The sequence below is a fragment of the Sus scrofa genome, chromosome 13, assembly GCF_000003025.6.
Source record: "Sus scrofa isolate TJ Tabasco breed Duroc chromosome 13, Sscrofa11.1, whole genome shotgun sequence".
Taxonomy (NCBI): Eukaryota; Metazoa; Chordata; class Mammalia; order Artiodactyla; family Suidae; genus Sus; species Sus scrofa.
Genome location: NC_010455.5, coordinates 140786223 through 140811874, shown reverse-complemented (window position 1 = coordinate 140811874; position 25652 = coordinate 140786223). Strand labels below are relative to the sequence as shown.

At 41.6% G+C, this 25652-nt stretch overlaps 2 protein-coding genes across 7 annotated transcripts in view; one reads left to right on the top strand and one right to left on the bottom strand.

The window, feature by feature from the left end:
* Window positions 1-14777, bottom strand: part of TMEM39A (transmembrane protein 39A) — a 33635-nt gene extending 18858 nt beyond the window's left edge. The window contains exons 1-4 of the mRNA XM_003132656.6: window positions 14381-14777; window positions 13034-13220; window positions 6035-6257; window positions 287-370 (exon numbers count right to left, since the gene is read on the bottom strand). Of these exons, the coding sequence (XP_003132704.3) occupies window positions 287-370; window positions 6035-6257; window positions 13034-13146 (420 nt within the window). The 5' untranslated portion in view covers window positions 13147-13220; window positions 14381-14777. The remainder of the gene's footprint in view (window positions 1-286; window positions 371-6034; window positions 6258-13033; window positions 13221-14380) is intronic.
* Window positions 18230-25652, top strand: part of POGLUT1 (protein O-glucosyltransferase 1) — a 30415-nt gene continuing 22992 nt past the window's right edge. For 3 of the 6 annotated variants that reach the window (XR_002337889.1, XM_021070327.1, XM_021070328.1), the window contains exons 1-3: window positions 18279-18427; window positions 19131-19221; window positions 21344-21487. Coding sequence is in view for 4 of the 6 variants with exons in the window: in XM_021070327.1 (XP_020925986.1) it covers window positions 18343-18427; window positions 19131-19221; window positions 21344-21487 (320 nt within the window). In the remaining 2 variants the exon portion in view is untranslated. Of the gene's footprint in view, window positions 18428-19130; window positions 19222-21343; window positions 21488-25652 lie in introns of all 6 variants that reach the window. The other 3 variants (XM_021070325.1, XR_002337888.1, XM_021070326.1) reach the window with 3 other exon arrangements.

Sequence of the window (25652 nt, the reverse complement as noted above, 5' to 3'; positions counted from 1 at the left end):
GCTCACGGCAACGCCGGATCGTTAACCCACTGAGCAAGGCCAGAGATCGAACCAGCAACCTCATGGTTCCTAGTCGGATTTGTTAACCACTGCTCCACGACGGGAACTCCATGAATTTTAAATAAATTATAAGAAAATCTTTTAAAAAGAACTAGCACAATTCATGTGAGAGTAAAGAAATTTATAACTGCATTCAAATTATACTTGGACATTTCACATTTTCAACTTGTACCCATTCTAGCAACTAATTATAACAAGTGATAGAATATAGTGAATGAGCTATTACCTCTGAGATGAGGGCCCATACAAGCCTCCTTGCAAGCATCACTGTGATGAATGCTGCCAAGTGGTAATCAATGAGATGAAAATTCTGTAAGAGAAACAAACAACTGTAACAGAAAGAAATAAGTATATCAAAAGATCTTCTTATATCACCTTATATTTACAGACCACAAAAATATGAGCGTCCTTGAAGAGACTACCTACCTTCTACTTCTTTCATGACAAACTGCTTTTACTTTTCAAACACTATTTTAAGCTATCTGGAATGTATTCTTCTCTTTTTTGAAAGTTTACTGTATTGAAAGGAAAAGATTACAGCTTTGGGTTAACAAGTGATAACCTATATAATTATGGCACAGATAATTCATCTAAAATGTTATATTTAGAAGTTCTCATCATGGCTCAGCAGTAATGAACCCAACTTGTATCCACAAGGATGCAGGTTCAATCCCTGGACTCACTCAGTGGGTTAAAGATCTGGCGTTGCTGCAAGCTGTGGTGTTGTAGGTTGCAGACGCAGCTTGGATCCTGAGTTGCTGTGGCTACAGTGCAGACCAGCAGCTGTAGCTCCAATTCGACCCTAGTCTGGGAACTTCATACGCCACAGGTGCAGCCCTGAAAAGACAAAAATAATAAATAAATAAATTACTTTAATTAAATGTCATATTTACAATGAATGTCAAACTTAAACTCCTAGTCTTCAGGAGTTACTATTGGTCTATCTACAAAAGCTTATATTAATCCAACCTAAACTTCCTACCCACTGACATCAACTACATTCAGTCTTTCTTCTTGATTTAGAAATGTGTTATGTTTAACCTCTTCTTCCTATAAAATTATAGCATTACCTAGATGCTATGTATGGTTCCTTCTAGTTCTAAGTTTGTATATATGACTTGTGATAATAATCAAAATGAAAAGTCGGAGTTCCCATCATGGCGCAGTGGAAACGAATCCAACTAGGAACCATGAGGCTGTGGGTTCGAACCCTGGCCTCGATCAGTGGGTTAAGGATCTGGCATTGCCATGAGCTGTGATGTAGGTCGCAGACACAGCTCGGATCCCCCGTTGCTGTGGCTGTGTAGGCCGGCAGCTGTAGCTCCAATTCAACCCCTAGCCTGGGAACCTCCATATGCTGCAGGTCAGTCCTAAAGAGGAAAAAAACAAAAGAAAGAAAGAAAGAAAAGTCATTAGCAACAAACAAAATCAGCATGTACTTTCATTCTGATGGTCAAAAGGCCTGTAAATTTCCACAGTCCTCCTCCCAGAATTTCTCAATTAACTCATTCAATAAATATGAACTTGGCACCCACAATGTGTCACACAGTCTTCCAATACTAAAGATACAATGCTGAAGAATGACAGACAAGGTTCCTACTCTCCTGGATCTCACTTTTCACTGAAGTATGAGAGAAAAGAGATGGCTGAGATTACTAGTTATCTCTTCTGCCATCACAAAATTTAACTGAGCATTGACTCCTAGCTGACTAAAAGGTTCATTTCGCAGGCTCTCTTGCAAAAACTACTTACAGCTAAGGGATATGAGGGAAAGTGATGTATATGACTTCCAAGCCATGCCCTTTCCTCCTTCCTGCCAGTCACACGTGATGATATGAGCTAGAGCAGCTACTCTGGACCATGGTGTTAGAAGGAAGCACACTGGGAGCGGCAGAGCAAGAGATACAAAGAGTTGCCATGCTGGCCTTATATCATCTATCTAATTTTTATTTAATAGGTAAATAAGCTCCTGTTCTGTTTTAAAAAACAAAAAACAAAAAACAAACAAAAAAAAAACCTTGTTATAGCAGCTAAATTCACATCTTTAATATATTGCTCAAGGGGGAAGGGCAATGACAATAAACAAGCTAACATGCAAAAGCATTTCAAATAGTTAGGCTGCTGATAAATAAAATAGTGATAACAACTGCAAAGGGGGGCTCAGAACAAATTTAAAGTGATGATTAGGGAGGCTATCTCTAAGAAAGTGACTTTTGGGCTGGCAGCTGAATGACAAAATGCACCAGCCATGACAAGATCTGGCAACAGAGAGCTCCAGGCAGAAGAAAATGTATCACACAGACTCTAAGGCAGGAAAATAATCTGTCAAGTATGTCTGAAAATCAGCAAGAAGGCTGGAATGAGGTAATGAAGAATTAAAGATTGAGTTTGTGTATTTTTTCCTAAGGGGAAGTCACAGGAGTATTTTAGGCAAAGGGTGCCATGATTCTATTTGTATTTTAAAATTATTGATTACTATGTGTAGAATATATTGTACTGGGACAAGATCACTTAAGCAGCTTTTAATTCCGGTGAGAAAAGATGATGGACTGAACAGGGTCAGTGTAATGGAGATGGAGTGGCCATTTGGGAAATATGTTTTTTTCTTTTTTCTTTTTGGCCGCCCCACAGGGGGGCCAGGGATCAGAGCCAATGTCACAGCTGTGGCAATGCCAGATCCCTAACCCACTGTGCGGGGCTGGGGATTGAACCTGGATCCCAGTGCTCTAGAGACGCCACTGATCCCGTTGTGCACAGCTGGAACTCCTTGGGATACATTTTAAAGGTAGCACCGTCAGAATGTCAAAAGAATGGCTTACCACCCCTCAGACCATTTTCTCTTCCCTCTCTTTAAGTGCTTTGGATTCTAGTAATTATTTATCCCTTCTTAGTTTTGAGACTCCTCCTTGCTCATCCCACTTCTCCAAAATAATGCAAGCAAATTCACTACACACCCTAGCTGATGTCTAGGGGTCTTATTTACGTATCATCAGTCTACCTAAGACATTTCTTACACCAAAAAATTTAAGTGCCTAATGTATCTTATTGTTAAGCAAATTTTGGTATATTCTAAATCACTGAAAACTAGGACTCTATTTGTGATTAACTCTTCATAAGCCAGAATATTTGAAAAAAAAAACAAACAAACAATATTTGATTGATCAGAGCCCTTCACTCCTGAATATTCTGAATAACTTTACTATATTACTTCTAGCTTTTATGTTTTTTAGGGTTAAGACTCACTCAGCTAATTGCTTAATATCTGGACTAACACTTAAACATATTCAGATGCCCACATTTTCTTTTTGATAATTATTAAGATCTCAAAATGTAAAAAGAAAAACCTAATAAACAAATCTGACATATTTCTGAGTCAGGCATGCATAACAGAAGAAAACTTAAAAGAGACAAGCTACTAGTTGAGATATAAATCCCTTCTAGAGCATCCCAGTCAATTTTAGATCCATGGGCTAAAATCTTTTTTTTTTTTTTTCCCTACTTTTTAGGGCCACACCTGAAGCATATGGAAGTTTTCAGGCTAGGGGTCCAGGCTACACCCCAGCCATAAAGCAGGATCTAAGCCATATCTGCAACCTACACCAGATCTTTAACCCACTGATCGAGGCCAGTGATCGACCGGCCTTCTCATGGATATTAGTCAGGTTCATTACCTGTGAGCCACAATGGGAACTCCCAGTTTCATAATCTCTAGGTCTCACGTTTCTCATTTATAAAGTGGGAGTCATACATACAGCAGCACCCTACTGGTTTTTAGAATGAGTAAATGAGATAATACTTGCAAAGAACATAGTAAATATTTTAGGAAGTATTTGCCAATGTTGCTATTAAGTGAGGTATTTACTTATAAAACTACATAGCTGGAAAAAGACTTAAAGATCATCTAATCCAACCTTCTCATTTTTTTAACACCACGGCCAAAGAAAGATGCATGAAGTAAAGCTCCTACACTCTATGAACTCATAATCCAGGTATGAAAAAAATACTATTAAAAAAAAAAACATACAATCTGGTACTAAATCATTACAATTCTTAAATAAAGAAAACTAAAATTGGAGTTCCCGCTGAGGCACAGTGGGTTAATGACCTGGCTTATCTCTGTGGAGGTGCCAGTTCAAACTGTGGCCCAGTGCAGTGGATTAAGGATCTGACGTTGCTGCACTGTGGCATAGGTGGCATCTCCAGTGCAGATTCAATCCTGAGAACTTCCACATGCTGTTGGGGTGACCAAAAAAGAAAAAAAAGAAACTAAAATTTTTTTCACTTGATATTAAGTAGAGAGACAGTCAATATGGAAAGAAAATTCTTTTTTTTTTTTTTTTTTTTAGAGCCACACCAGTGGGACATGGAGGTTCCCAGACTAGGGGTCTGATCGGAGCTACAGCTGCCAGCTTACACCACAGCCACAGCAACACCAGATCCAAGCCGCGTCTGCAGCCCACACCACAGCTCACTGCAACGCTGGATCCTCAACCCACTGAGCAAGGCCAGGGATCGAACCCGCAACCTCATGGTTCCTAGTCAGATTCGTTTCCACTGCACCACGATGGGAACTCCAGAAAATTCTTAATATTTTAGGAAAAACAACCAAGTGATACAAATATTTAAAATAAAAATGTTCATTCCCTGCTCAGACTATCTTGAAGATTTTGGTCCATATTGCCTTTCTATGTTCACCAAATCGGCATGGTTTTCTAAACATTTATAAGTCACAGACATACAATCTACCTAGGGCAAGAGTCTTCTTTCTCTTAGATCATATATCTCCATTACCCAAATCCAAATCCACCATTGCCAACCACTTACCTACCAGGTCACCTGATTAGAAGCCTGAACTATTATTTTACATTTTATATACCTAACTATGAAGAACCCTCTCTGCATCAAGATTACCACAGCTCTCCTAAGTAACTGAAAAGAGGGCAGAAGAAACCTACAACATATTTTGATGTACTTTAACAGAGTTCTTGACTCCACTTTATTTTTGTAACAGAACCCAATTTAGGGTAACAATGAACCTAGCTAAGGGTCTATATTGTCTAACCTCACTTACAGTTAGGAGTGGACACATGTGAAAATGATGTGAGCCTGAGCCATAAGAAATTCTCCTTTATATTTCCCTAGGTTCTTTCCCCTTTGTGGCAAATAGGGACAGACCACAGACATCTTAGAGCTCACATGCTGGAAAATGGCAGTTTCCATGGTTCCCTAATGGAAGTGTGTTCTCTTGCCAACCAGGACAACTGCCTCAAACTGTTACATGTTTAAAGCATTATACAATTTGGGATTTATTTGTTATAGAAGCTATCATTATCCTAATACAGCCATAAAAAGGCTAACGTTGGAGTTCCCATTGTGGCTCAGTGACAATGAACCTGACTAGTATCCCTGAGGATGCAGGTTTGATCCCTAGCCTCAATCATTAGGTTAAGGATCCAGCGTTGCCATGAGAAATGATATAGGTCGCAGATGCAGCTTGGATCCCACCTTGCTGGGCTGTGGTGTAGGCCAACAGCTGCAGTTTCAATTTGACCCCTAGCCTGGGAACTTCCATATGCCATGGGTGCAACCCTAAAAAGACCAAAAGATAAACAAATAAATAAAAAATAAAATTTTTAGAAAGGCTAAAGTTTCTGGAATATAATCATATTTGCACCTTAAACTTCCAACAAATTTAACATAATGTGGAGAAAGCTCAATGTCAAAACTCTTCTGTTCTAATAAATTACTTAAATGTTTTCTGTATTTTCATTTATATTTTCCCTACTCCTGGCTACAAACCAAAGCCAGATAAATTTAACAATCTTATGACATTATATTCTGAAAGTTATCTGTGGTTTAACAGAAAAACATTTTATTCAAAGACAAATTAAGAAAAATATTTTCCACATATAAGTTTTCCACCTAGTTTCTTGGCTAAGTAACATGAAGAACTTAAATGACTATTAAGACTTACCAATGAAGTACAAGAGGCAGGATGATTATAAGGATACCACCACACTGTTTTATAGATGTTGATGTACTGAATGAACAGAGCAACCAGCAGGTAGATGAAAAAGAGAAATTCAAAGAGCAGGCTCCCATCCACAGGCAAATCAGGAATTTGGCAATGACGAACAGGACCTGGTGTGATTAAGGCTGTGATAGGTGGAACCGGAAGGCCAATAGCACTACCATTCCTGAAAAGAGAAAACCTATTGTTAACTCCAGTAGTGATAACTTTCAGTGTCAAAGAGCATAAAGGGGTCCTTCCTTCTTCACCTACCCTTTACCTGCTGGCCTTCCCCAAGACTCTATTCTAGGACCTTCTGCTCTTGTCTTCTCCTTCTACACACGCTCTCTCATCCAAAACATGGTGATAAATGCTGTTTTAGATCCAGTTATCAAGCTATCTAATGGACATCTTTGTAGTCCTCCTCCTATAGCCCTGACCCTAGTTCATGGGCCTTGCTCAGTGGGTTAAGGATCCGCATTGCCACGGAGATTACAGACCTGGCTCAGATCTGGCGTGGCTGTGGCATAGGCCAGCAGCTACAGCTCCAATTCAACCCCTAGCCTGGGAACCTCCATATGCCACAGTGTGGCCCTAAAAAGACAAAATAATAATAATAATAATAATAAAATAAAATTAGGATGACGGTGGATATAAAATTTCCCATTTTTATATGCCTGGGAGTAATTAGAGATCTAAGGGTCTACTATTGTTTACAAAACTACGAAAAGAGGCTTGTTTTGGCTACTTCCAAAGACGATTCTTGAGAAGAAACAATATTAGTGTTACCATTCTACTCTAAAATTTCCAAATATAGAATTCTAGCATTAGTATGTGACATTTACAGGACTTTGAGTGACTCATGGGAATATGAACTCTGCTCATTCTGAACTGTTAAGAATACCATGGCACAAACTCAGAAGAGTTAGAAAGGAAGAACAGGAATGGGGGAGGGTTGGGAAAATTATAAAAGTTTCTTCCCCTCATTCTCAGAGTATACTACAATATAGCAAGCTTACCAAGGGGTAGGTCATGATCTACCTTTGGGTCTCAAAACCTTATTGGCTCAATTATAAACCAATCATTAATACACCACACCTTCTGATATGTTCTGAAAGATGGGCCACAGCACTGCACAACTCCAGGAGGTGTCATTTACATAGACTATAACATAAAAGATGCCATCTAGAGTTTGTTTGAATTGGTGGACTTGAACGGACAGAATTAATGCCAGCAGCCATTCTATTTCCTCCCTCCATTTTATAAGCTATAGAAATAAAAAATCCCAATGAGAAGCCTCTACGTTAGGAAAAAACTAAACATTCTCTAGAACAAATAAAAATTCTTATTCATCTTCAGTCAAAAATACATGCTAAATTATTTGTTATTATTTAAAGACTAAAAAGGTTTGCATAGAATTTTCCTAAGTAAAGCAGATTAATGTGCTTCTACCATTAACAAAGTTAACAATACACTGAGCTTCATTCAAAACAAAGTACAAAAGATCTATATTTGAGATGTCCCATACTCCCTTGGCTATAACACTTCAAGCCAGAAGACAAAGAGACAAACATCAAATGAAGTGATCTAGGGCACCAATGGGAAAGAGAAAAGTATTCATATAAGCTCAAAGCTAGAGAGGGGATATGACCAAAGATCTCAACCCCCCCCAAAAAAAAGAGCTAAAATAAACAGACTTGGTCAATACAGCTCAGAAAATTAATTAATCGCAGAGGTATTATTCAAGAAAAATGTTTGAGTTACTATGTGGGATAGTCCTAGTTCCAGATTTTCCACTAACCAGTTGTGAGCTTTGAGAAAGTAACTTATATCCCTGAGCTTCAGTTTCTTCATCTGTAACACAAGGGTTCGAAAAGATTCTCTTTCTTTGTCTCAGTCTTTTTTTTTTTTTTTTGGTGGCACCTGCAGCATGTGGAAGTTCCCAGGCCAGGGACTGAACCTGTGCTACAGCTACCACCTGCGCCACAGTTGCAGCAACGCCAGATCCTTAACTCACTGCGCCTCAAGAAAATTTCCAGAAAAGACTCTCTTTAAAGAACTCTAATTAATGCTAACACTGAATATTCTCTTTCAAACTATGCTGGAAGTCCCCTAGGCTTGATGATTCTCTAGGACGGGGCATATAGTTGTGTTTACAGCTATGATTTATTACGGCAAAAGGATACAAACCAAAATCAACAGATAGAAAAGGTACTGGGCAAGGAGTTCCTGTGTGGCTCAGCAGTAATGAACCCAACTAGTATCCATGAGGACATGGGTTCGATTCCCTGATGTGGGTGAAGGATCTTGTGTTGCCACAGGCTGCGACGTAGGTCAAAGATGTGGCTCAGATCTGGCATTGCAGTGGCTGTGACTAGGCTGGTAGCTGTGGCTCCAATTAGATCCCTAGCCTGGGAACTTCCGTATGTGGAGGGTCAGCCCTAAACAAACAAACAAACAAAAAATGCACCAGGCAAAATCTGGAGAAAACCAGATGCAAACTTCCCAAAGCCCTTTCTTAGTGGAGTTATATAGCATGCATTTAACTCCCTCAGCAACCAGTTATGACAACATGTGTGAAATGCTATCTACCAGAGAGGTTCATTAGAGACTGAACATGCAAGGTTTTCACTGGAAGCTAGCCATGTAAATACTCTATCACTACCAAAATTCCAGGCTCCCAAAAGGAAAGCAAGTGTTCAGCATAATGACCCTCAGGCCTGCCTACAAGGCTGACATCTTAGCCCTTGACTGGTTAACAGTTCCCTCTGCTGATACAAAAGTTTCCTTAAATAATAAGAGTGACTCACTGTGCCTAAACTATTTGTGCAAACAATATGGATTATGCTGAACCCTGCTTCGTCCTTATACATAAGGTTTTTTGCAGGAAACAGTTAATATGCAGGCCTAAGACTGGCTTTTATGGAGCCATCAAGCAACAGATTTTAGGTAAGTAAATGGATAAAGAAAGAAAAATTTAAAGGAATAAAAAATAACTAAAAGGGACAGAGAAAGCAGTGATCATTTGGACATGCTCAAGTGATATTACATGCATAAGTACATGCAAGAACAACAACAAAAAATAACTCTTAGTCTTCTCAAATAAGATTTTCTTTCAACTAAAGGCTCTCTAGAAAACTCAAAAATTCAGTTTATCTTCCCTCTTTAGCAGGCAATCTAAGCACACAGTCCCTACTCAAGAACAAATCCCTACTCTCCACAGGTGGAAAGCAGGACAGGGAACTATGCATTTCAATCTGATTGTGACGCCAAACTAGTTTTTTGACATTCTCAAGTTTAACTTCAAGCCATAAACAACTAACAAAGAGGGGAAATGCTCTTTCTCAGCTATCTATGTCTTTCAAAGTATATAATCCAAAATTACATCACATTTAAGCAATTATCTATTTCTCTCTTCAATACTCTACAGACACTCCCAAAGTAAGTTCTCCAAGTATGGACACTTTCTTTATACTCTTTCTTCCTAAAGCTATATTCTAGGCTATCTTAGCACTGACTTTATCCTTACTTTTATTGTTTGTTTTGTCTTTTAGGGCTACACCTATAGCTCATGGAAGTTTCCAGGCTAGGGGTCACATGAAAGCTGCAGCTGTTGGGCTACACCACAGTCACACCACTGCCAGATCCAAGCCATGTCTGCAACCTACACCACAGCTCACAGCAATGCCAGATCCTTAACCCACTGAATGAGGCCAGGGATCGAATCCATGCCTTCATGGATCCTAGTCAGGCTCATTACCACTGAACCATAATGGGAACTCCCTATCCATACTTTTTATGCTCTTTTCCTAGGTCTTATAAAACAACCTATTCTAGGTGGCTTCTTTCCTATTAAAACACAAACACAAAACTGTCTGTCTTCTTCTAAAACAATCCCTCTAGGTAAAAATGTCACAAAAGACTCCTTCAATAATAGTTCCGTGACTTTTCAAACCATGAGCAACTGTGATCTTTCATTTTATTCTAATCTGTTGAAAAATCAGTTCTTCTCCCCACCACCCCAATTAATTGCTAAAGAAACATATGTTAAAGGAGGAAGTTGGTAGAGATCAAGGTAACCATGACTAACCTTTGAAAGCCAGGATAGAAAAGCTATAAGGAGACAGATCACATGACCAGAGCTAAACCCACTTAAGAGCAGAGCTATTTTCCAAATGTTCCTAGTTCTTCCCAGCATTCTATCTACAGACTTTAAGTGCACGCATAACCATTGAGAATGTGGTTTTCAACTCTTTTTAAATAGAACACTTCATTTCCTCTCCTGAAAGATATTTTACATAGGATCCCAATATTTAAAACATATAAGGAGAAAAAGTTAGTCTGATTAAGAGAAGGCTAGGAAATCTGAAGCTTAGACTACTAGGCCTGAATGACTTTTTCTCCCTTCTATGTGCTATAATAGCAGCCCGAGACACTGAGAAGGGATTCCATGGGACAGGGTGAAAACATAATTGTCTAGGAAAATCCTTAAGGCCAAAGTAAAAGAAAATGAACAAAGAACTGCTGGAATTAATATCAAGGAAGACTTAAAATGTTTTAGCTAGCTAGAATCCTAGCTGGGCACAGCTATGACTATCTACTGCAGTTGGAAAGTACTGAATCACTAATTTGATAGCACATATTAGTAAAATTAAAGCATGTACTTAAAACAGGAAACATCCTTCACCTTTTTTTTCAAAAGCAGTTTCACATATTCTCATTTTTCTTTTCCTTTTTTGCTTTTTAGAGCCACAACTGCAGCATATGGAAGTTCCCAGGCTAGGGGTTGAATCAGAACTGCAGCTGCTGGTCTATGCCACAGCCACTGCTATGCCATATACAAACCACATCTGCAACCTACACTACAGCTCACAGCAATGCTGGATCCTTAACCCACTGAGAGAGGCCAGGGATGGAACCCAATTCCTCATTGATACCAGTCAGGTTCATTACCACTAAGCCACAATGGGAACTCCCATTTTTATTTTTCTTTATTTTAAAAAATAAAAGGAGTTCCCGTCGTGGCGCAGTGGTTAACGAATCCGACTAGGAACCATGAGGTTGCGGGTTCGGTCCCTGCCCTTGCTCAGTGGGTTAAGGATCCGGCATTGCCGTGAGCTGTGGTGTAGGTTGCAGATGCGGCTCGGATCCCGCGTTGCAGTGGCTCTGGCGTAGGCCGGTGGCTACAGCTCCGATTAGACCCCTAGCCTGGGAACCTCCATATGCCGTGGGAGCGGCCCAAGAAATAGCAACAACAACAACAACAAAAAGACAAAAAAAAATAAAAATAAAAATAAAAAATAAAAAAAATAAAAAATAAAAGAATACATGTGTTATTTGTAGAAATTTTGGAAAATTCAGAGTGAAGTTTTTAAAAGTGACTGCATTTATTACTTCATTTATTTTCAAGCAGCAAGTATTTATGAGTCAGAAAGAATTACCTTTTTTTTTTTGTCTTTTTGCCATTTCTTGGGCTGCTTCCGCAGCATATGGAGGTTCCCAGGCTAGGGGTCGAATCGGAGCTGTATCCACCGGCCTACGCCAGAGCCAGAGCAACGCGGGATCCGAGCCGCATCTGCAACCTACACCACAGCTCACGGCAACGCCGGATCCTTAACCCACTGAGCAAGGCCAGGGATCGAACCCGCAACCTCATGGTTCCTAGTCGGATTCGTTAACCACTGAGCCACAATGGGAACTCCAGAATTACCATTTTTAAAGTGAGGAAATCCAAAGAACAGGAGTGTAAAATATTACTCTAGAATAAATTAAAAGTACTCCATATACATACATAAATACAAAATTTGGATTGAAAATTAGTATAATGAGAATCAGAGACTGGAAAAACCCTTTCAAACTGGAATTTGAGGGAGAGTCCCACTAAAATGACAAGATCAGAACTGATTCTGAAGATTAAGTAGAGTCTGGAGTGGAAGTCAGAAAGAAAAAGAGAAGGGCAGGCCAGGAAGAGAGAAGTGCATAAATAACATCAGGAGGGCCTGAAAAGACAGAACTAGTACTGACTGATGGCTGTGAAAATGAGAATCCAGGCCAGGGAAAACTCCATTCAGGAAGGAAGCAGAAAGAAAATTATCTTGACCAAACAATCCAGTAAAAGCCATCTCTTTCCACTATAAGATCAAACCTCTTGATAAAGTTATCCTGGATAAGATTAGAAGTAATTCATTCTAACTTTTGAAAATTAGGAACAGATATAAATTTCCATTAAGATGATCAAATTCAGGAGTTCCTGTCATGGCACAGCAGAAAGGAATCCAACTAGTATCCATGAGGCTGCAGGTTCAATCCCTGGCCTCACTCAGTGGGCTGGGGATCCCCACGTTGCCATGAGCTGTGGTGTAGGTCTCAGACGTGGCTTGGATCCCATGTTGCTATGGCTGTGATGTAGGCTGGCAGCTATAGCTCTGATTTGACCCCTAGCCTGGGAACATCCCTATGCCATGGATGTGGCCCTGAAAAACAAAAAAAAGATGATCAAATTCTTTATTTTCATACATGACACCAATCTTAAAATGTTTAGGCTACAGCTGATAGTTTATTCATTTCAATTTTTTGAACAAAATAATTTTTAAGACCCTTGATAAAATGACATAATTTTAGAATCTCATGTTAACTGTCAGTTTTAATCTACCCTCCAAAAAAGAATGCTAGTAAGTAAACCATCACATTTCTCTTGTACTTTAATTCATTTCTCCCTTCTTTTAATAGCTAAAAAAAGGTGATGCTAGAATGTGGATTATCAGCCATAAGTAAGAAATGACCTGTTCAACTTCCTACCTCCAAAGTATTCTGAAATACTCAGCTTTCAGTCTTCAAGGTCAAGATTTATACTTGTGTCGAAAAATAATCTTGATAAGCAAATATCTGAACATGATGACTTCCATGTTAGCCTTACTGATCATAGGATACTACAAATTATGCATAGTCTTAATTCCTCTTTACCTGTTTCTTAGGCCTGTTCCATTGCCACAGCCCCCACCAACCAAAGTCTGTAAAGAAGGTAAAGCTGAACGGCTTAGCTGCTGCCGACTAGGGCCCCTCCTTCCACCGGGCATGTCCGGGAACCAGTCTGCTTCCAGTGCCACCTGTAGTTGCAACCCAGGTTAATGGTTGTCAGCCTGTTTCAACACTGAACAAAAAGAGACATTTAAATATCAGTTTACTATTGTTTAAGTAGGCAATGTAACAAAACAACCAGAAAAACTGAGTAAGCAAATCTTGTAAAACCAGATTGTCAAACAAATGCTACTAATGTCTATTACCAACTTATTCTAATGAAAGAACTACTCAGATTCCAATGGCTCAGAGCCTAAGTTCTAACCTAAGCTCTGTTCAGCATTAGGGAAGTCACAATTTGTATCTTCTGTAATTTGACTTGTTTCACACGGAAGATATTACAACCAAGTAGAAGTTTACAAAAAACACCACACATATACATTTCCAATTCATATGCACTATTTTGCAGTAGGCCTTGTGAAATACAGAAGAATCAGCACTGTCCAAAATGTAAGGTTTTGTTACCAAGGGGATCTGGATTCTGAGATCAGCTGTCACATATTATCAGTCTTTGAGGTATTTAACCCCTGAGTTTCCTCATTAGGAAAAAAAAAGGCGTTCCTTGTCCTACAGAGGTTGCTATCAGGACTGACAAAGATGGGTGAAAATACTTCAGAAGGTCTTTTAAGTCTTTAAATGTAAAGCTGTTCAAGTGGTATCTCCATATGTTAGAATGAAAATACTGAAAAAAGTTCAAGAAGATGCCCACTCCAGAAAACTGATGTAAATCATCTAAAAATTACTGAAACTGTAGGATTAAAAGATCAGTAATACATAAAGACCCTAACTGAAAAGAAACTGTGCTTGCAACTATCTATAGCAAATATAGATACCAAAACTGTTTCCTAAACAATACAATTTAAAAACTGAAGAAGGACATCGTGGAAAATCCCTTGTTTTCAAAACGTTACAGTAGAATCCTATGTTTCTTCTTCCAAACAGCTTTCGGCTGCAGACTAACAAACGCCAGGTGCGACAAAGTTTTCAAACCGTTGGATGGAGGGGCTGCTGGTCTTTGCTCAATTAACGTGCAAAGGAAATAAAAGTGAGGGACAAAAAATTGGGACAGAAGAGAGGCAAGAGGATCAGGTGGGGGCGGGGGGCGGCAAGAGACCACAAACTTCAACAGACTGGCCCTTAACAGGGGGCCACAAAGCGGTCCCCGCTGCGCAACCCGGAGGGCCGAAGCAGGCCCAGGACAATCGGACAGCGCGGCAGCTCGGTAATACTCACGCATGGAGAAGGCCCGGCCAGTGGGGCGGGATCCCTGGGAAGAGGCGGCTGCTTTGCAGGCTAGACCCCAAGCAAGAGAACACCCTGCCCACGTTGAGGAACTCCAAACCAGCTGCTTGTTTGCAGACCGTCCGCTCCAGGAGAGTCGAAGAAGGGTGTCCAGGCTTCGGGCTGCCAGACCCAGACTCCGAGTCAATGCCAGAGTCAGAGCCAGAGCTAAAGCTAGAAGTAGAGCCCGGCCCCGTCAGCAACCATCCTCAGCCTCCATTACCGCGGAGCTGAGCAGACGTGGCAGCGCACAGCGATGACGTCAGCTTCGCGACGGACAGCCGCCCCAGCAGCGAGTTGGCCCCCGGAACTGCACCGGAGCCAGGGGAGCGAGCTCTCCACCTCCCCGGGCGTGCACCTGCGCAGTGAGACTCGCCTTTTCTGCTGGGCTCGCGGCCCCGCCTTGCTCGCCTGTGCTGGCCCACGTATTTCCTTCCCAGACCTGTCACCAAGCCCTCGGAAGCTAGGGGTCCTTCCTGTTATCTCAGTCTCCGAGTAACAACCGTGTTCAAGTTTATTGCCCCCGTTTTACTGGGGGATGTTGGGAGACTTAACTGCTAAAGTAAAGGAGCCGAAGACGCCAAGTCGTGCTTCAGCAACCAACCGTGCGCGTATTTTATGTTAAAAAAAGGGCTAGATGCTGGAGTTACAAAAGTGAAGATCACAAAGAGTTCACAGTCTAGTGGAAAAAACAAGACACCAGGAAAACACAGTAGTTAAAATTTATCATAATAAATGCAACTTTAAAAGTACACCCAAGGTTCAGAGATGGCATGCAAGACAGGGTAATAATCTCTGGAATATAGTGCTCCCAATACCAAGAAAATCTTCACAGAGCTTGGGGTTTAAAGCCAAGACTGCAAGAATGAATAGGCAGTTTATGGGAGAATAATTTAGTAAAGGAAGTGGCAGATTAAAAAGGTAAGAAAGTGAGGGACATCATGCGGAATTCAGAAACTGTCAGTAATCTGATGTTAGAAGAAGAGTAAGAGTGTCAAGAGGAGCACTTGAATCTTGCTCTGCAGATTTTAAGCACATAGGGAAAGCCCTTTATGTCCAGTATATGATTAGTTAACCTTCACTGAGAGATTTGTTTGGTGCCAGACACTAGACTGGTAGCTTTACATATTTCATTTAAATCTCTTAACGTTTTGGTATTATTTTATAGAGAAAACTAAAAGTAAGAAAAAATAATTTGCTGATACCCAGTTAATATAACCCAGCTAATCAATGACAGAACCAAATTTTAGAGCCAGAATAACCAATATCAAAACTAAAGCTAGTGATATTTCTAAATATTCTTTTTCCCCCGTGTATTTTTTTTTTTTTTTTTTTTTTTTAAGGCCACATCCCTGACATATGGAGGTTCCCAGGCTAGGGGCCCAATCAGAGCTAGAGCTGCAGGTCTACGCCACAGCCATAGCAACTAGAAATCGGAGCCTTCTCTGCAACCTACACCACAGCTCATGGCAACTCCAGACCTCTTGGTTCCTAGTTGGATTCCTTTCTGCTGTGCCACGACTACAGGAACTATGCCCCAAGCATTCTTATACTTTAATTCATGCAACATAGATCACCATATATTTTCATTGTATTCACCTGTAGGCTTATGGTACATTTCTTTTCATATTTGCTCTGTTAATTCCTTGCTAGCTTGCTACATTGAAACTCTGTTGATTTTCTCTTGGTTCACCAGCATTCATCTTTCATTGAGCAATTATTTATTTAGTGCCTACTGTGTACCAGGCATTGTATTAATGAGTAAGACAGCAGATATGTCCCTGTCCTCCTGGGGTTTATATTCTAATGAAAGAAACATGTATTTAATATCAATGAAATAATTACAGGTTGTAAGTATTATGAAGGAGATAAAGGGATAAGGTGAAAAATAAAGGTGCTATTTTGAAGGGAATCTGTCTGAGGAAATGACATTCCAGAAAAAACCTGAATATGGGGAAGGAACCAGAAATGCCAAGATGGGAGAGAAAAGTAATCTTCATAGAAAACAAAACTTATGCAGAGATTCTAAGGTAGGCTAGAGCTTGGCATGTGTGAGAAACAATGCAAAGCTGTACAGTTAGATCACAGTATGAAATGAATTTGAAGAGACAAACAGAAGCTTGAACATGGAGGGTCTTTTAAACTATACTGTTTGCATTTTAAATTAGTGGCTGGCCTAGGACCTAGAAATCTGTGGGTTTCTTAAGTCCCAGAAGAATTCTAGCACCCATTCACATATAGGAACCACTGGAGTAAAACACCTCACCTCTTAAGGAAATGAAACAAGTATTGTTTAGATTCAGGTGCAGCTTATTCCTTCTGTGTATAGGGCTCACTTACCTCCCAATCTCTCACTGCAAAGATAAACATTGTAAATTTGCAGAAAACACTGATTTATTTTCATTTCAAAGACATTATAACACAAAATGATTTCTGTTTTGTTCTGATCACAGAAAGCAATAATTATGGAAATAAGCTATTTTATTGGGGTTTTTATAATTGTTCTCCAGTATATTCATTTTAAAGTAACTTTGAAAGTAAAGGTTATTGTGTTTAATCTATGTAGTACACAGTCTTATGTGCTTTTGATGAAACATTCATTTGAACTACTGTACACCTTCCTGGAAGTAGAAAAAATTGATTTAAGTTTCATTTGGATTCCTGAAGAAGCCTTTTAAGATGCAGTGTTAATGATTCATTTTCTTCTCTTGCTTACTCATGCAGAATGAGTTACATAGCCCATTCCTAGCTAATCAACATTATTTTACCTTCCAACGTTCCTTAAGATGTATCCTAAATCCTCCACTACCATCAGCCTAGGTTCTACTCCCATGTGCAAATTATGGCTGCTCCCCTTTTTCAGCATCTCCAGCATTCTCCTTTTCTTCAGCCTGGAATGCACCCTTCCTGCCCCCTTTCTTCAGTATTCCAGTTCAAATTGATCTTTCCGTCTGCTGAAACCAGTAGCATTTAGATACTGCCTTAAGTTGTAAATTATCTCTGGGGAAGTCATATTTTTCTTCTGGCTAGTTCTAAACTTCGGGGCACAGATCTCATCTTGTACTTCCACGTTTTTCCACAGAGCCTAGAGTGTCACTATGCACATTTTACACAATGGATACATACTTCTATTTGTATGATCACTGTATATATATATATATCTACGCTTTTCTTTATATACCATATAGAGCTATATACATACACTGTATGGTATGTTGCCCATTGTTTTGTTTTGTTTTTCCAAGTCACCCAAACACTTATAAATAGTTATTACAAAGAGATGTGTGCTATATATTGTCTGCAACCTTTTGGGCTCTAACAGTGCTGTAGACATTCAGGGGTTCAACAAATCTATACTATTTAATAAGAACCAGTTTGAGGTTGTGGAAGGAACTTCTAGCCTAAATTTTGCCACTTAAAGGCGGATCTGTGGGCGGAAAATGGTATCCTCTCTGACCTTCAGTTTTGGGGCTGTGAGACTGTGTTCAAGATGTTATAAAATGTAACGAACAAATATTAGACATTTTACCGGGGAGGAGGGGCGTACCATTTATTCATTCGCTCCTAGGATCCGATTTTATCTGAGGGCGAGCGAGCTGGGGCGGAGGGTCGGGGAGAGGATTTCACTCTATTCGCAAAGATGCAGCTCTGAACATATAAAGCTCGGCTTTCAACAGACGAGTAGAAAAATCGCGTCCCGCCGCACCGCACTAGGCGTTGGTTAACTCCCCGGGGAGGGCCCAGCTTCCCCGCTCCGCCTTCGCAGGGAACCGGTACCCGGAGGCTGAGCAGCGAGCAGCAGCCTCTGCGTTGGGCGGCTCTCCACCCACGTGGTGCGGCTCCACGGCCATCTTTGTGCGGGGCTGCGCTTCCGCCGGCGCAGCGGCGGGGCCTCCGCAGTGGGTCGGCTGGCGATGGAGCGGTGGGCGCTCTCACATCTTCGGTTGTGGCTGCTGTTGCTCCTCCTGCTCCCGGTGCCGGGCCGCCAAAAGGAGTCAGGTGCGCTCTGGGCGGCGCCGAGCCCGCCGCTGGGGCTCAGGGTCTGGCCCGGTGCCAAGCGCTCTCCCGCTCCCCTCGCTCCCGGTGCGGCTGGCGCCCGGCTTCTGCTGTGGTCGCGGTGGCGCAGAGCTGGGCAGGGAGCACCCGGGCGCCTCAGAGCGGAGAGAGATTGCGTCTGGGTGTCTAGCGCGGCTTCTGCCCAGGACCCTGGAGAGTAACCCATCCTCTGGAATTCGGAGTGATAGTTGGGAGGAGAGGGTATGCCCCTGTTCCTCCACAGCGAGTGTGTCCCACGCTGGGCTACCTTGTAGCTCCCTAACACACGTTGGGGGATAACTTGTGTGTGTGTGTTCGAAGGGAGGGTTAATGCCTGCGGCTTTTAATCAACCCCCTTTATGAGGCTCAGTTTGATTAGTAAAAGGTGAGAATCCATGTCACCAGCTTATCCATAACCTAGGTGCCAAGAATTAAGCTTGGAAATTTTCCCATTTCTTGTATACCTGGCAGCCTGAGTAGAGGAGCAGACCTGACCTGAGTGCTGGAGAGCTATAGAATGAATCCTTCCTGGAGGTTCATTTCACCAGTGGGATGGAAAAGGGGTGTCTACAAGTTTGGGCCTTCTTTTGGTTCTGCCTGTGTGCCGCAAGTGAATAAGAATGCTCAGGGATGTTTTGTTAACCTTCATTTACTTCACTTTTTGAAGGTTCGAAATGGAAAGTACTTATTGACCAAATTAACAGAGCTTTGGAAAATTATGAACCATGTTCAAGTCAAAACTGCAGCTGCTACCATGGGTGAGTTCTTTTCTTTGATGTGTTTTAGAGTATTTAGATCTTGTCAGGAGGAAATGCCCTAAGATCCCAGAAAGACCTTAGTTGCTGTCAGAGAGCCAAGCATGCTTTGAGAGCAGACAGATGTTTTGAGGGTCCCTGAGGTGGTTTTCACATTTCTAGGGAATAAAAATGCCCTGGGATGGGAAAGGCCAAAGTGGTCTTAGCATTGCTTGTTAACTTCCTGTAGGAGTTAGCACATGTATTTGTCTGCCTTCCCCACTGAACCAAAAGCTTCTTGAGGTCAAGGCCTCTGTCTTATATTCACTGCTGTATTCCTGGTGCTGGCTCTCAGTAAGTACTTAACTAAATATTGTTGAAGGAATGAATGTATATTTGAATGAATCAAATCGTATGTTTCCTGTTGGCTGTATATTTTTTCATATATATACATGGTATAAAATTTATAAAGTTCAAAAGGGCATTTACAAAAGTGAAAAGTAAGTTTTCTCCAACTCCTGGCTCACGCTATTTACTTGCCCTGGAGGTAACCATTGTTACTAGTTTTTTTAATATTCCCTCCAGAAATCAAAATGTACCTTAAAATTAGGAGTGCCCGTCGTGGCACAGTGGTTAACGAATCCGACTAGGAACCATGAGGTTGAGGGTTCGGTCCCTGCCCTTGCTCAGTGGGTTAACAACGATCCGGCGTTGTCTTGAGCTGTGGTGTAGGTTGCAGACTCGGCTCGGATCCTGCGCGTGCTGTGGCTCTGGTGTAGGCAGGTGGCTACAGCTCCGATTTGACCCCTAGCCTGGGAACCGCCATATGCCGTGGGAGCTGCCCAAAGAAATAGCAAAAAGACAAAAAAAAAAAAAAAAAAAATTAATACTTTTATTGTTACAGTAAGTGTTGTCTTCTTATTTTTTTACATTTTTTATTTCCCCAATACAATTTTTTTTTCTGTACAGCATGATGACCCAACTACACATACATATATACATTCTTTTTTCTCACATTGTCATGCGCCATCATAAGTGACTAGACATAGTTCCCAGTGCTACACAGCAGGATCTCATCGCTAATCCATTCCAAAGGCAATAGTTTGCATCTATTAACCCCAATCCACCCCACTCCCTCCCCACCTATGGCTGTTTTTAAGGTATGTAAATTAGAGCTGGAGTGTGGTGTGGTAAACAGATTCCTTTAAAATCAGCCTTGGGTACTAGTCCCAGATCCCAGCACCAGATCCAAACCACTTAACTCCTCTAGGTGTCAGATTTTTCATCAGCTAAATAACAGGGCCCTTTAAGCCCTCCCTCTGATTCCTCAAAAAATTCACCTGATATGTATACTTGCTGAAAACTTATTATGTACTGAACTTTAAAAGGGATACAAAAGAGTGTACTTTCTGATTACTCCTGTTAGTTGTACATAATGCTGGAGGATGTGGGGGTGGTAGGAGCCAAACAGTCTAGAATATGGGAATCAGAGTGTCAGACTATAAGGCATAGACCATACCTTCTGTGGGGTTCAGAAGAGAGGAGGTCAGTGGGACTGCAGTGACTGGGAGGATATGGGTATGGCATGAGTAGTGAAGGTAGAGTATGCATCAGGCAAGGGAGGGGCATGGAAGGAGGAAGAGATTTTTTTTTTTCTTTCTTTCTTTCTTTCTTTTTTTTTTTTGGTCTTTTTGCCTTTTCTGGGGCCGCTCCTACAGCATATGGAGGTTCCCAGGCTAGGGGTCTAATCGAAGCTGTAGCTGCCAGCTTTCGCCACAGCCACAGCAACACCAGATCCAAGTCACGCCTGTGACCTACAGCACAGCTCACAGCTACGCTGGATCCTTAACCCACTGAGCGAGGCCAGGGATTGTACCCACAACCTCATGGTTCCTAGTCAGATTTGTTAACCGCTGCACCATGATGGGAACTCTGGAAGAGATATTTTCTTGCTTTTTCTTTTTTGTGGCTTTGTTGTTGTTGGTATTTTAGATCACCTGTGACGCTTGTCTGGGGAGAAGTTGCTCGTTCTCGCACTCTCTTCTTTCCCTTAGCTTACTGTGTTCTCTAATACCAATCCTAAACCCATGGGTAGGAAGCAGAGTCTCTGGGCCTGCTTTCGTTGACAATTCCCATTCTTTCCCAGTGTCATAGAAGAAGATCTGACTCCTTTCCGAGGAGGTATCTCCAGGAAGATGATGGCGGAGGTAGTCAGACGGAAACTAGGGACCCACTATCAGATCATTAAGAACAGATTATACCGAGAAAGTGACTGCATGTTCCCTTCAAGGTAAGAATTATAAGGTCTATTTTTTGACCTTATTTCATATGGGCTTAACTTGATACTGTTTCTTATAGGGAATCTGATTAAAGGAATTCACAAGTGAACCCTCCCTCATGTTTCGGAAGGACTACAAAAGAAAGATAAGCTCTTCTCCTTGCCTGGGAATTTTTCTTGCCAACCTCTGTTCTATATCAAAGCCTGTCTCCTCTCTCTTTATAAGGCTTGGGTACATTGCTGGTTGTACTGGCTGTGGCTCTGCCCCTTCTCCACCTTCCCTAGATATAGTAGCTGCAGGACATGGGCTGATGAAACCTAGCATGAATGAACTGGTCTGAAGGAGGAGGAAAAGTATTGATTGATTGTCTGTCAGGGGCCAACTGTTGTGCTAGATACCAGGTATTCAAAGAAAGGTGGTGGAAGGCAGGAGGAATAACTGGGGCTACTGTTTAACACAGGCTGTGTTAGCTAGGACTTTAGGTATGAGAGTTGAGGTTACATATCAGTGAGTTGAGGGCTGACCTGGACCAGGGGGGTCACAGACTGAAAGTTGGCCTTGGGCAGCATTGTGTACAACAAATGATAAACCTTTTTTTTTTTTTTTCCTTCTCTTTTTTGGCCTCACTATGGCACACAGAGTTCCTGGGCCAGAGATCAGATCCGAGCTGCAGTTGTGACCTGTGTTGCAGCTGCAGCAATGCTGGATCCTTTAACCTACTGTGCCTAGCTGGGAATCAAATCTCTGTCCCAGTGCTCCAGAGGCACGGCCAATCCTGTTGTGCCACAATGGGAACTCCTAAACCTTCTTTTTAGGAGTCTTTTTTTAAAAACTCAAATTTTTTTTTTTTTTTTTTTTTTTTTTTTTTTTTGGTCTTTTTAGGGCCGCACCCATGACATTTTGTGTATATTCCCCGGTTAGGGGTAGAATCAGAGCTATGGATGCCAGTCTACACCACAGCCACAGCAATGGCAAATCTGAGCCATGTCTGTGACCCATACCACAGCTCACGGCATCGCCAGATTCTTAACCTGCTGAGTGAGGCCAGGGATCGAACTGTGTCCTCATGGATACTAGTCAGATTCGTTTCTATTAAGCCATGATGGGAACTCCTAGGTCTAGATACTTTTAATTCACCCAGTTTGAGAAATATCTCTGATATTTATAACATTCAGGAGTTCCCGTCGTGGCTCAGTGGATAATGAATCCGACTAGGGACCATGAGGTTGCGGGTTCGATCCTTGGCCTTGCTCAGTGGGTTAAGGATCTGGCAGTGCCGTGAACTGTGGTGTAGGCTGGCGGCTATAGCTCCGATTAGACCCCTAGCCTGGGAACCGCCATATGCTGCAGGAGTGGCCCTAGAAAAGGCAAAAAGACAAAAAAAAAAAAAAAAAAAAAAAAAAAAAATTCAGTCCTGAACAAAATAAAATATAAACTCAGCATTTCAAAGATAAGCTGAGAGATTTTGCTGAGAAACCGTAACACAGTCTCATTAACACTGGAGACACATCAATTCAAAGATGGAGGATAGGAGTTCCCATTGTGGCACAGTGGAAACAAATCCAACTAGTATCCATGAGGATACCAGTTTGATCCCTGCCCTTGTTCAGTGGGTTAAGGATCCAACATTGCCGTGAGCTGTGGTGTATGTTGAAGAGGTGGCTCAGGTCTGGCATTGCTGTAGCTGTGGTGCAGGCCAACAGCTATAGCTCTGATTCTACCCCTAGCCTGGAAACATCCATATGCCTCAGGCGTGGCCTTAAATTAAAAAAAAAAAAAAAAAAAGATAGAGAATATTGGTATTTTTAAAATAATAGCTTTGGGAAATTCCTTGGTGGCTCAGCAGATTAAGGCTTGAGCATTGTCACTGCTGTGGCTCAGGTTTGATCCCTGGCCCAGAAACTTCTGCATACCACGAGCACCACCAAAAAATAAATAAAAATAGCTTTAGTGAAGTATGGTTGACATAAACTGTACATATTTAAAGTGTACAATTTGAGGCACAGCCAAAAAAAGTATGCAATTTGATAAGTTTTAATGTGTGTGTGTATATGTATGTTTATACCAAGATAATGAACTTATCTCTCACTACCGAAAGTTACCTTGTACCTCTTTTCGGTTCTTCTCTCTCCCCCTCCCTGCCATGCCTTCCTCCCACCCCCTCTCCTCAGGCATCCACTGATCTGCTTTCTCTTATTACAAATTATTGCCTACAGTTTTATAAAGCTAGATGTGAAAGTCAATAACAAATGTTTTAGCTGTTACATATAAATGTATTGCAATAATACATTTTTTAACTTGTTAACTGGTTTTTTTTTTAGTATCAAAGGAGTGTTACATGCACATGGTAATATATCTGGATAACTCAAAAGTATGTATAATAAAAAGCAAGTTTCTCTATCACTGTAGACCTCCCAGACTAGCTCCTAAGTCCTCCACTCAAAAGACAACTACAAGGTTTTTGTATATTCTGCCAGAAATAGTTTCTGCGTATACAGTTATCTAGCTTCATCAACAAACAAGAACATGCTCTATCTTCTGTTCTGCAACTTACTTTTCTTTTTCATGTAACAGTAGATTTTGAAATTGTTTCTTAGGAGTACATAGAGAACTTTCATGGCTGCATAAAAATCCATTGTATGAATTTCTTTATTCATTCAGTCCTTTATCAATGGACACTTGAATTATTCCCTACCACTCCTCTTTGACTTTTTTTTTTTTTTTTCCGCTTTTCAGGGCTACACCCAAGGCGTATGGAGGTTCCCAGGCTAGGGGTCCAATCACAGCTACAGCTGCTGGCCTTCGCCACAGCCACAGCAACACAGGACCCAAGCCATGTCTGTGACCTATACCACAGCTCACTGAAATGCCAGATCCTTAACCCACTGAGCAAGGCCAGGGATCAAACCCAAAACCTCATGGTTCTTAGTCAGATTCGTTTCCGCTGTGCCACAACAGGAACTCCCTCCCCTTTGATTTTTAACTACTGTAAACTGCTGCAGTGAACATCCTTGAACTTAGACCTTTGAGCACTCACGTAAATATATCTGCAATCTAAAATTAATAGGCCAGGAGTTCCCATCGTGGCGCAGTGGTTAACGAATCCAACTAGGAACCAGGAGGTTGCGGGTTTGATCCCTGCCCTTGCTCAGTGGGTTAATGATCCGGCGTAGCCGTGAGCTGTGGTGTAGGTTGCAGACGCGGCTCGGATCCTGCGTTGCTATGGCTCTGGCGTAGGCAGGTGGCTACAGCTCCGATTGGACCCGTAGCCTAGGAACCTCCATATGCCGAGGGAGCAGCCCAAAGAAATAGCAAAAAGACAAAAAAAAAAAAAAAAAATTAATAGGCCAATTAATGTATTTCTAAAATCTTTTTGGAGTTCCCATTGTGACTCAGCAGGGCAAGAAACTGACATACTGTCTGTGAGGATGTGGGTTAGACCCTTGACTTCAATCAGTGGGTTAAGGATCCAGTGTTGCCATAAGCTGCAGTGTAGATTGCATATGCAGCTGGGATCTTGAACTGCTGTGGCTTTGATGTAGGCAGCAGTTGCAGCTCTGATTCAACCCCCTGGCCTGAGAACTTCCATATGCCACGAGTGTGGCCATAAAAAGAAAAAATTTTTTTTTTTTTTTTTTTTTTTGCTGTACCCGCAGCATGTGGAAGTTCCTGGGCTAGGGATGGAACGTGCACCACAGTAACGACCCAAGCTGCTGCAGTGACAATGCCAGATCCTTAACCCTGTGCCACAAGGGAACTACAACTAAAATCTTGATAAATAGAAGAAAATTATCCACCGAAGAGGTGGTGCCTATTTACACTTTCACCACCGTTATATCATGTGCTGAGAGTAGGCCTCACACCCTCTCCAACACTGCGTATTATCAGCCTGTTTGGTCTTTGACAGTCTGGTGAAAACTGGCATCTAGCTTAACTAGATTTTTTTCTTTCTTTCTTTCTTTTTTTTTTTTTTGTCTTTTTGCTATTTCTTGGGCCGCTCCCTCGGCATATGGAGGTTCCCAGGCTAGGGGTCCAATCGGAGCTGTAGCCACCGGCCTACGCCAGAGCCACAGCAACGTGGGATCCGAGCCGCGTCTGCAATCTACACCACAGCTCACGGCAACGCCGGATCATTAACCCACTGAGCAAGGGCAGGGACTGAACCCGCAACCTCAT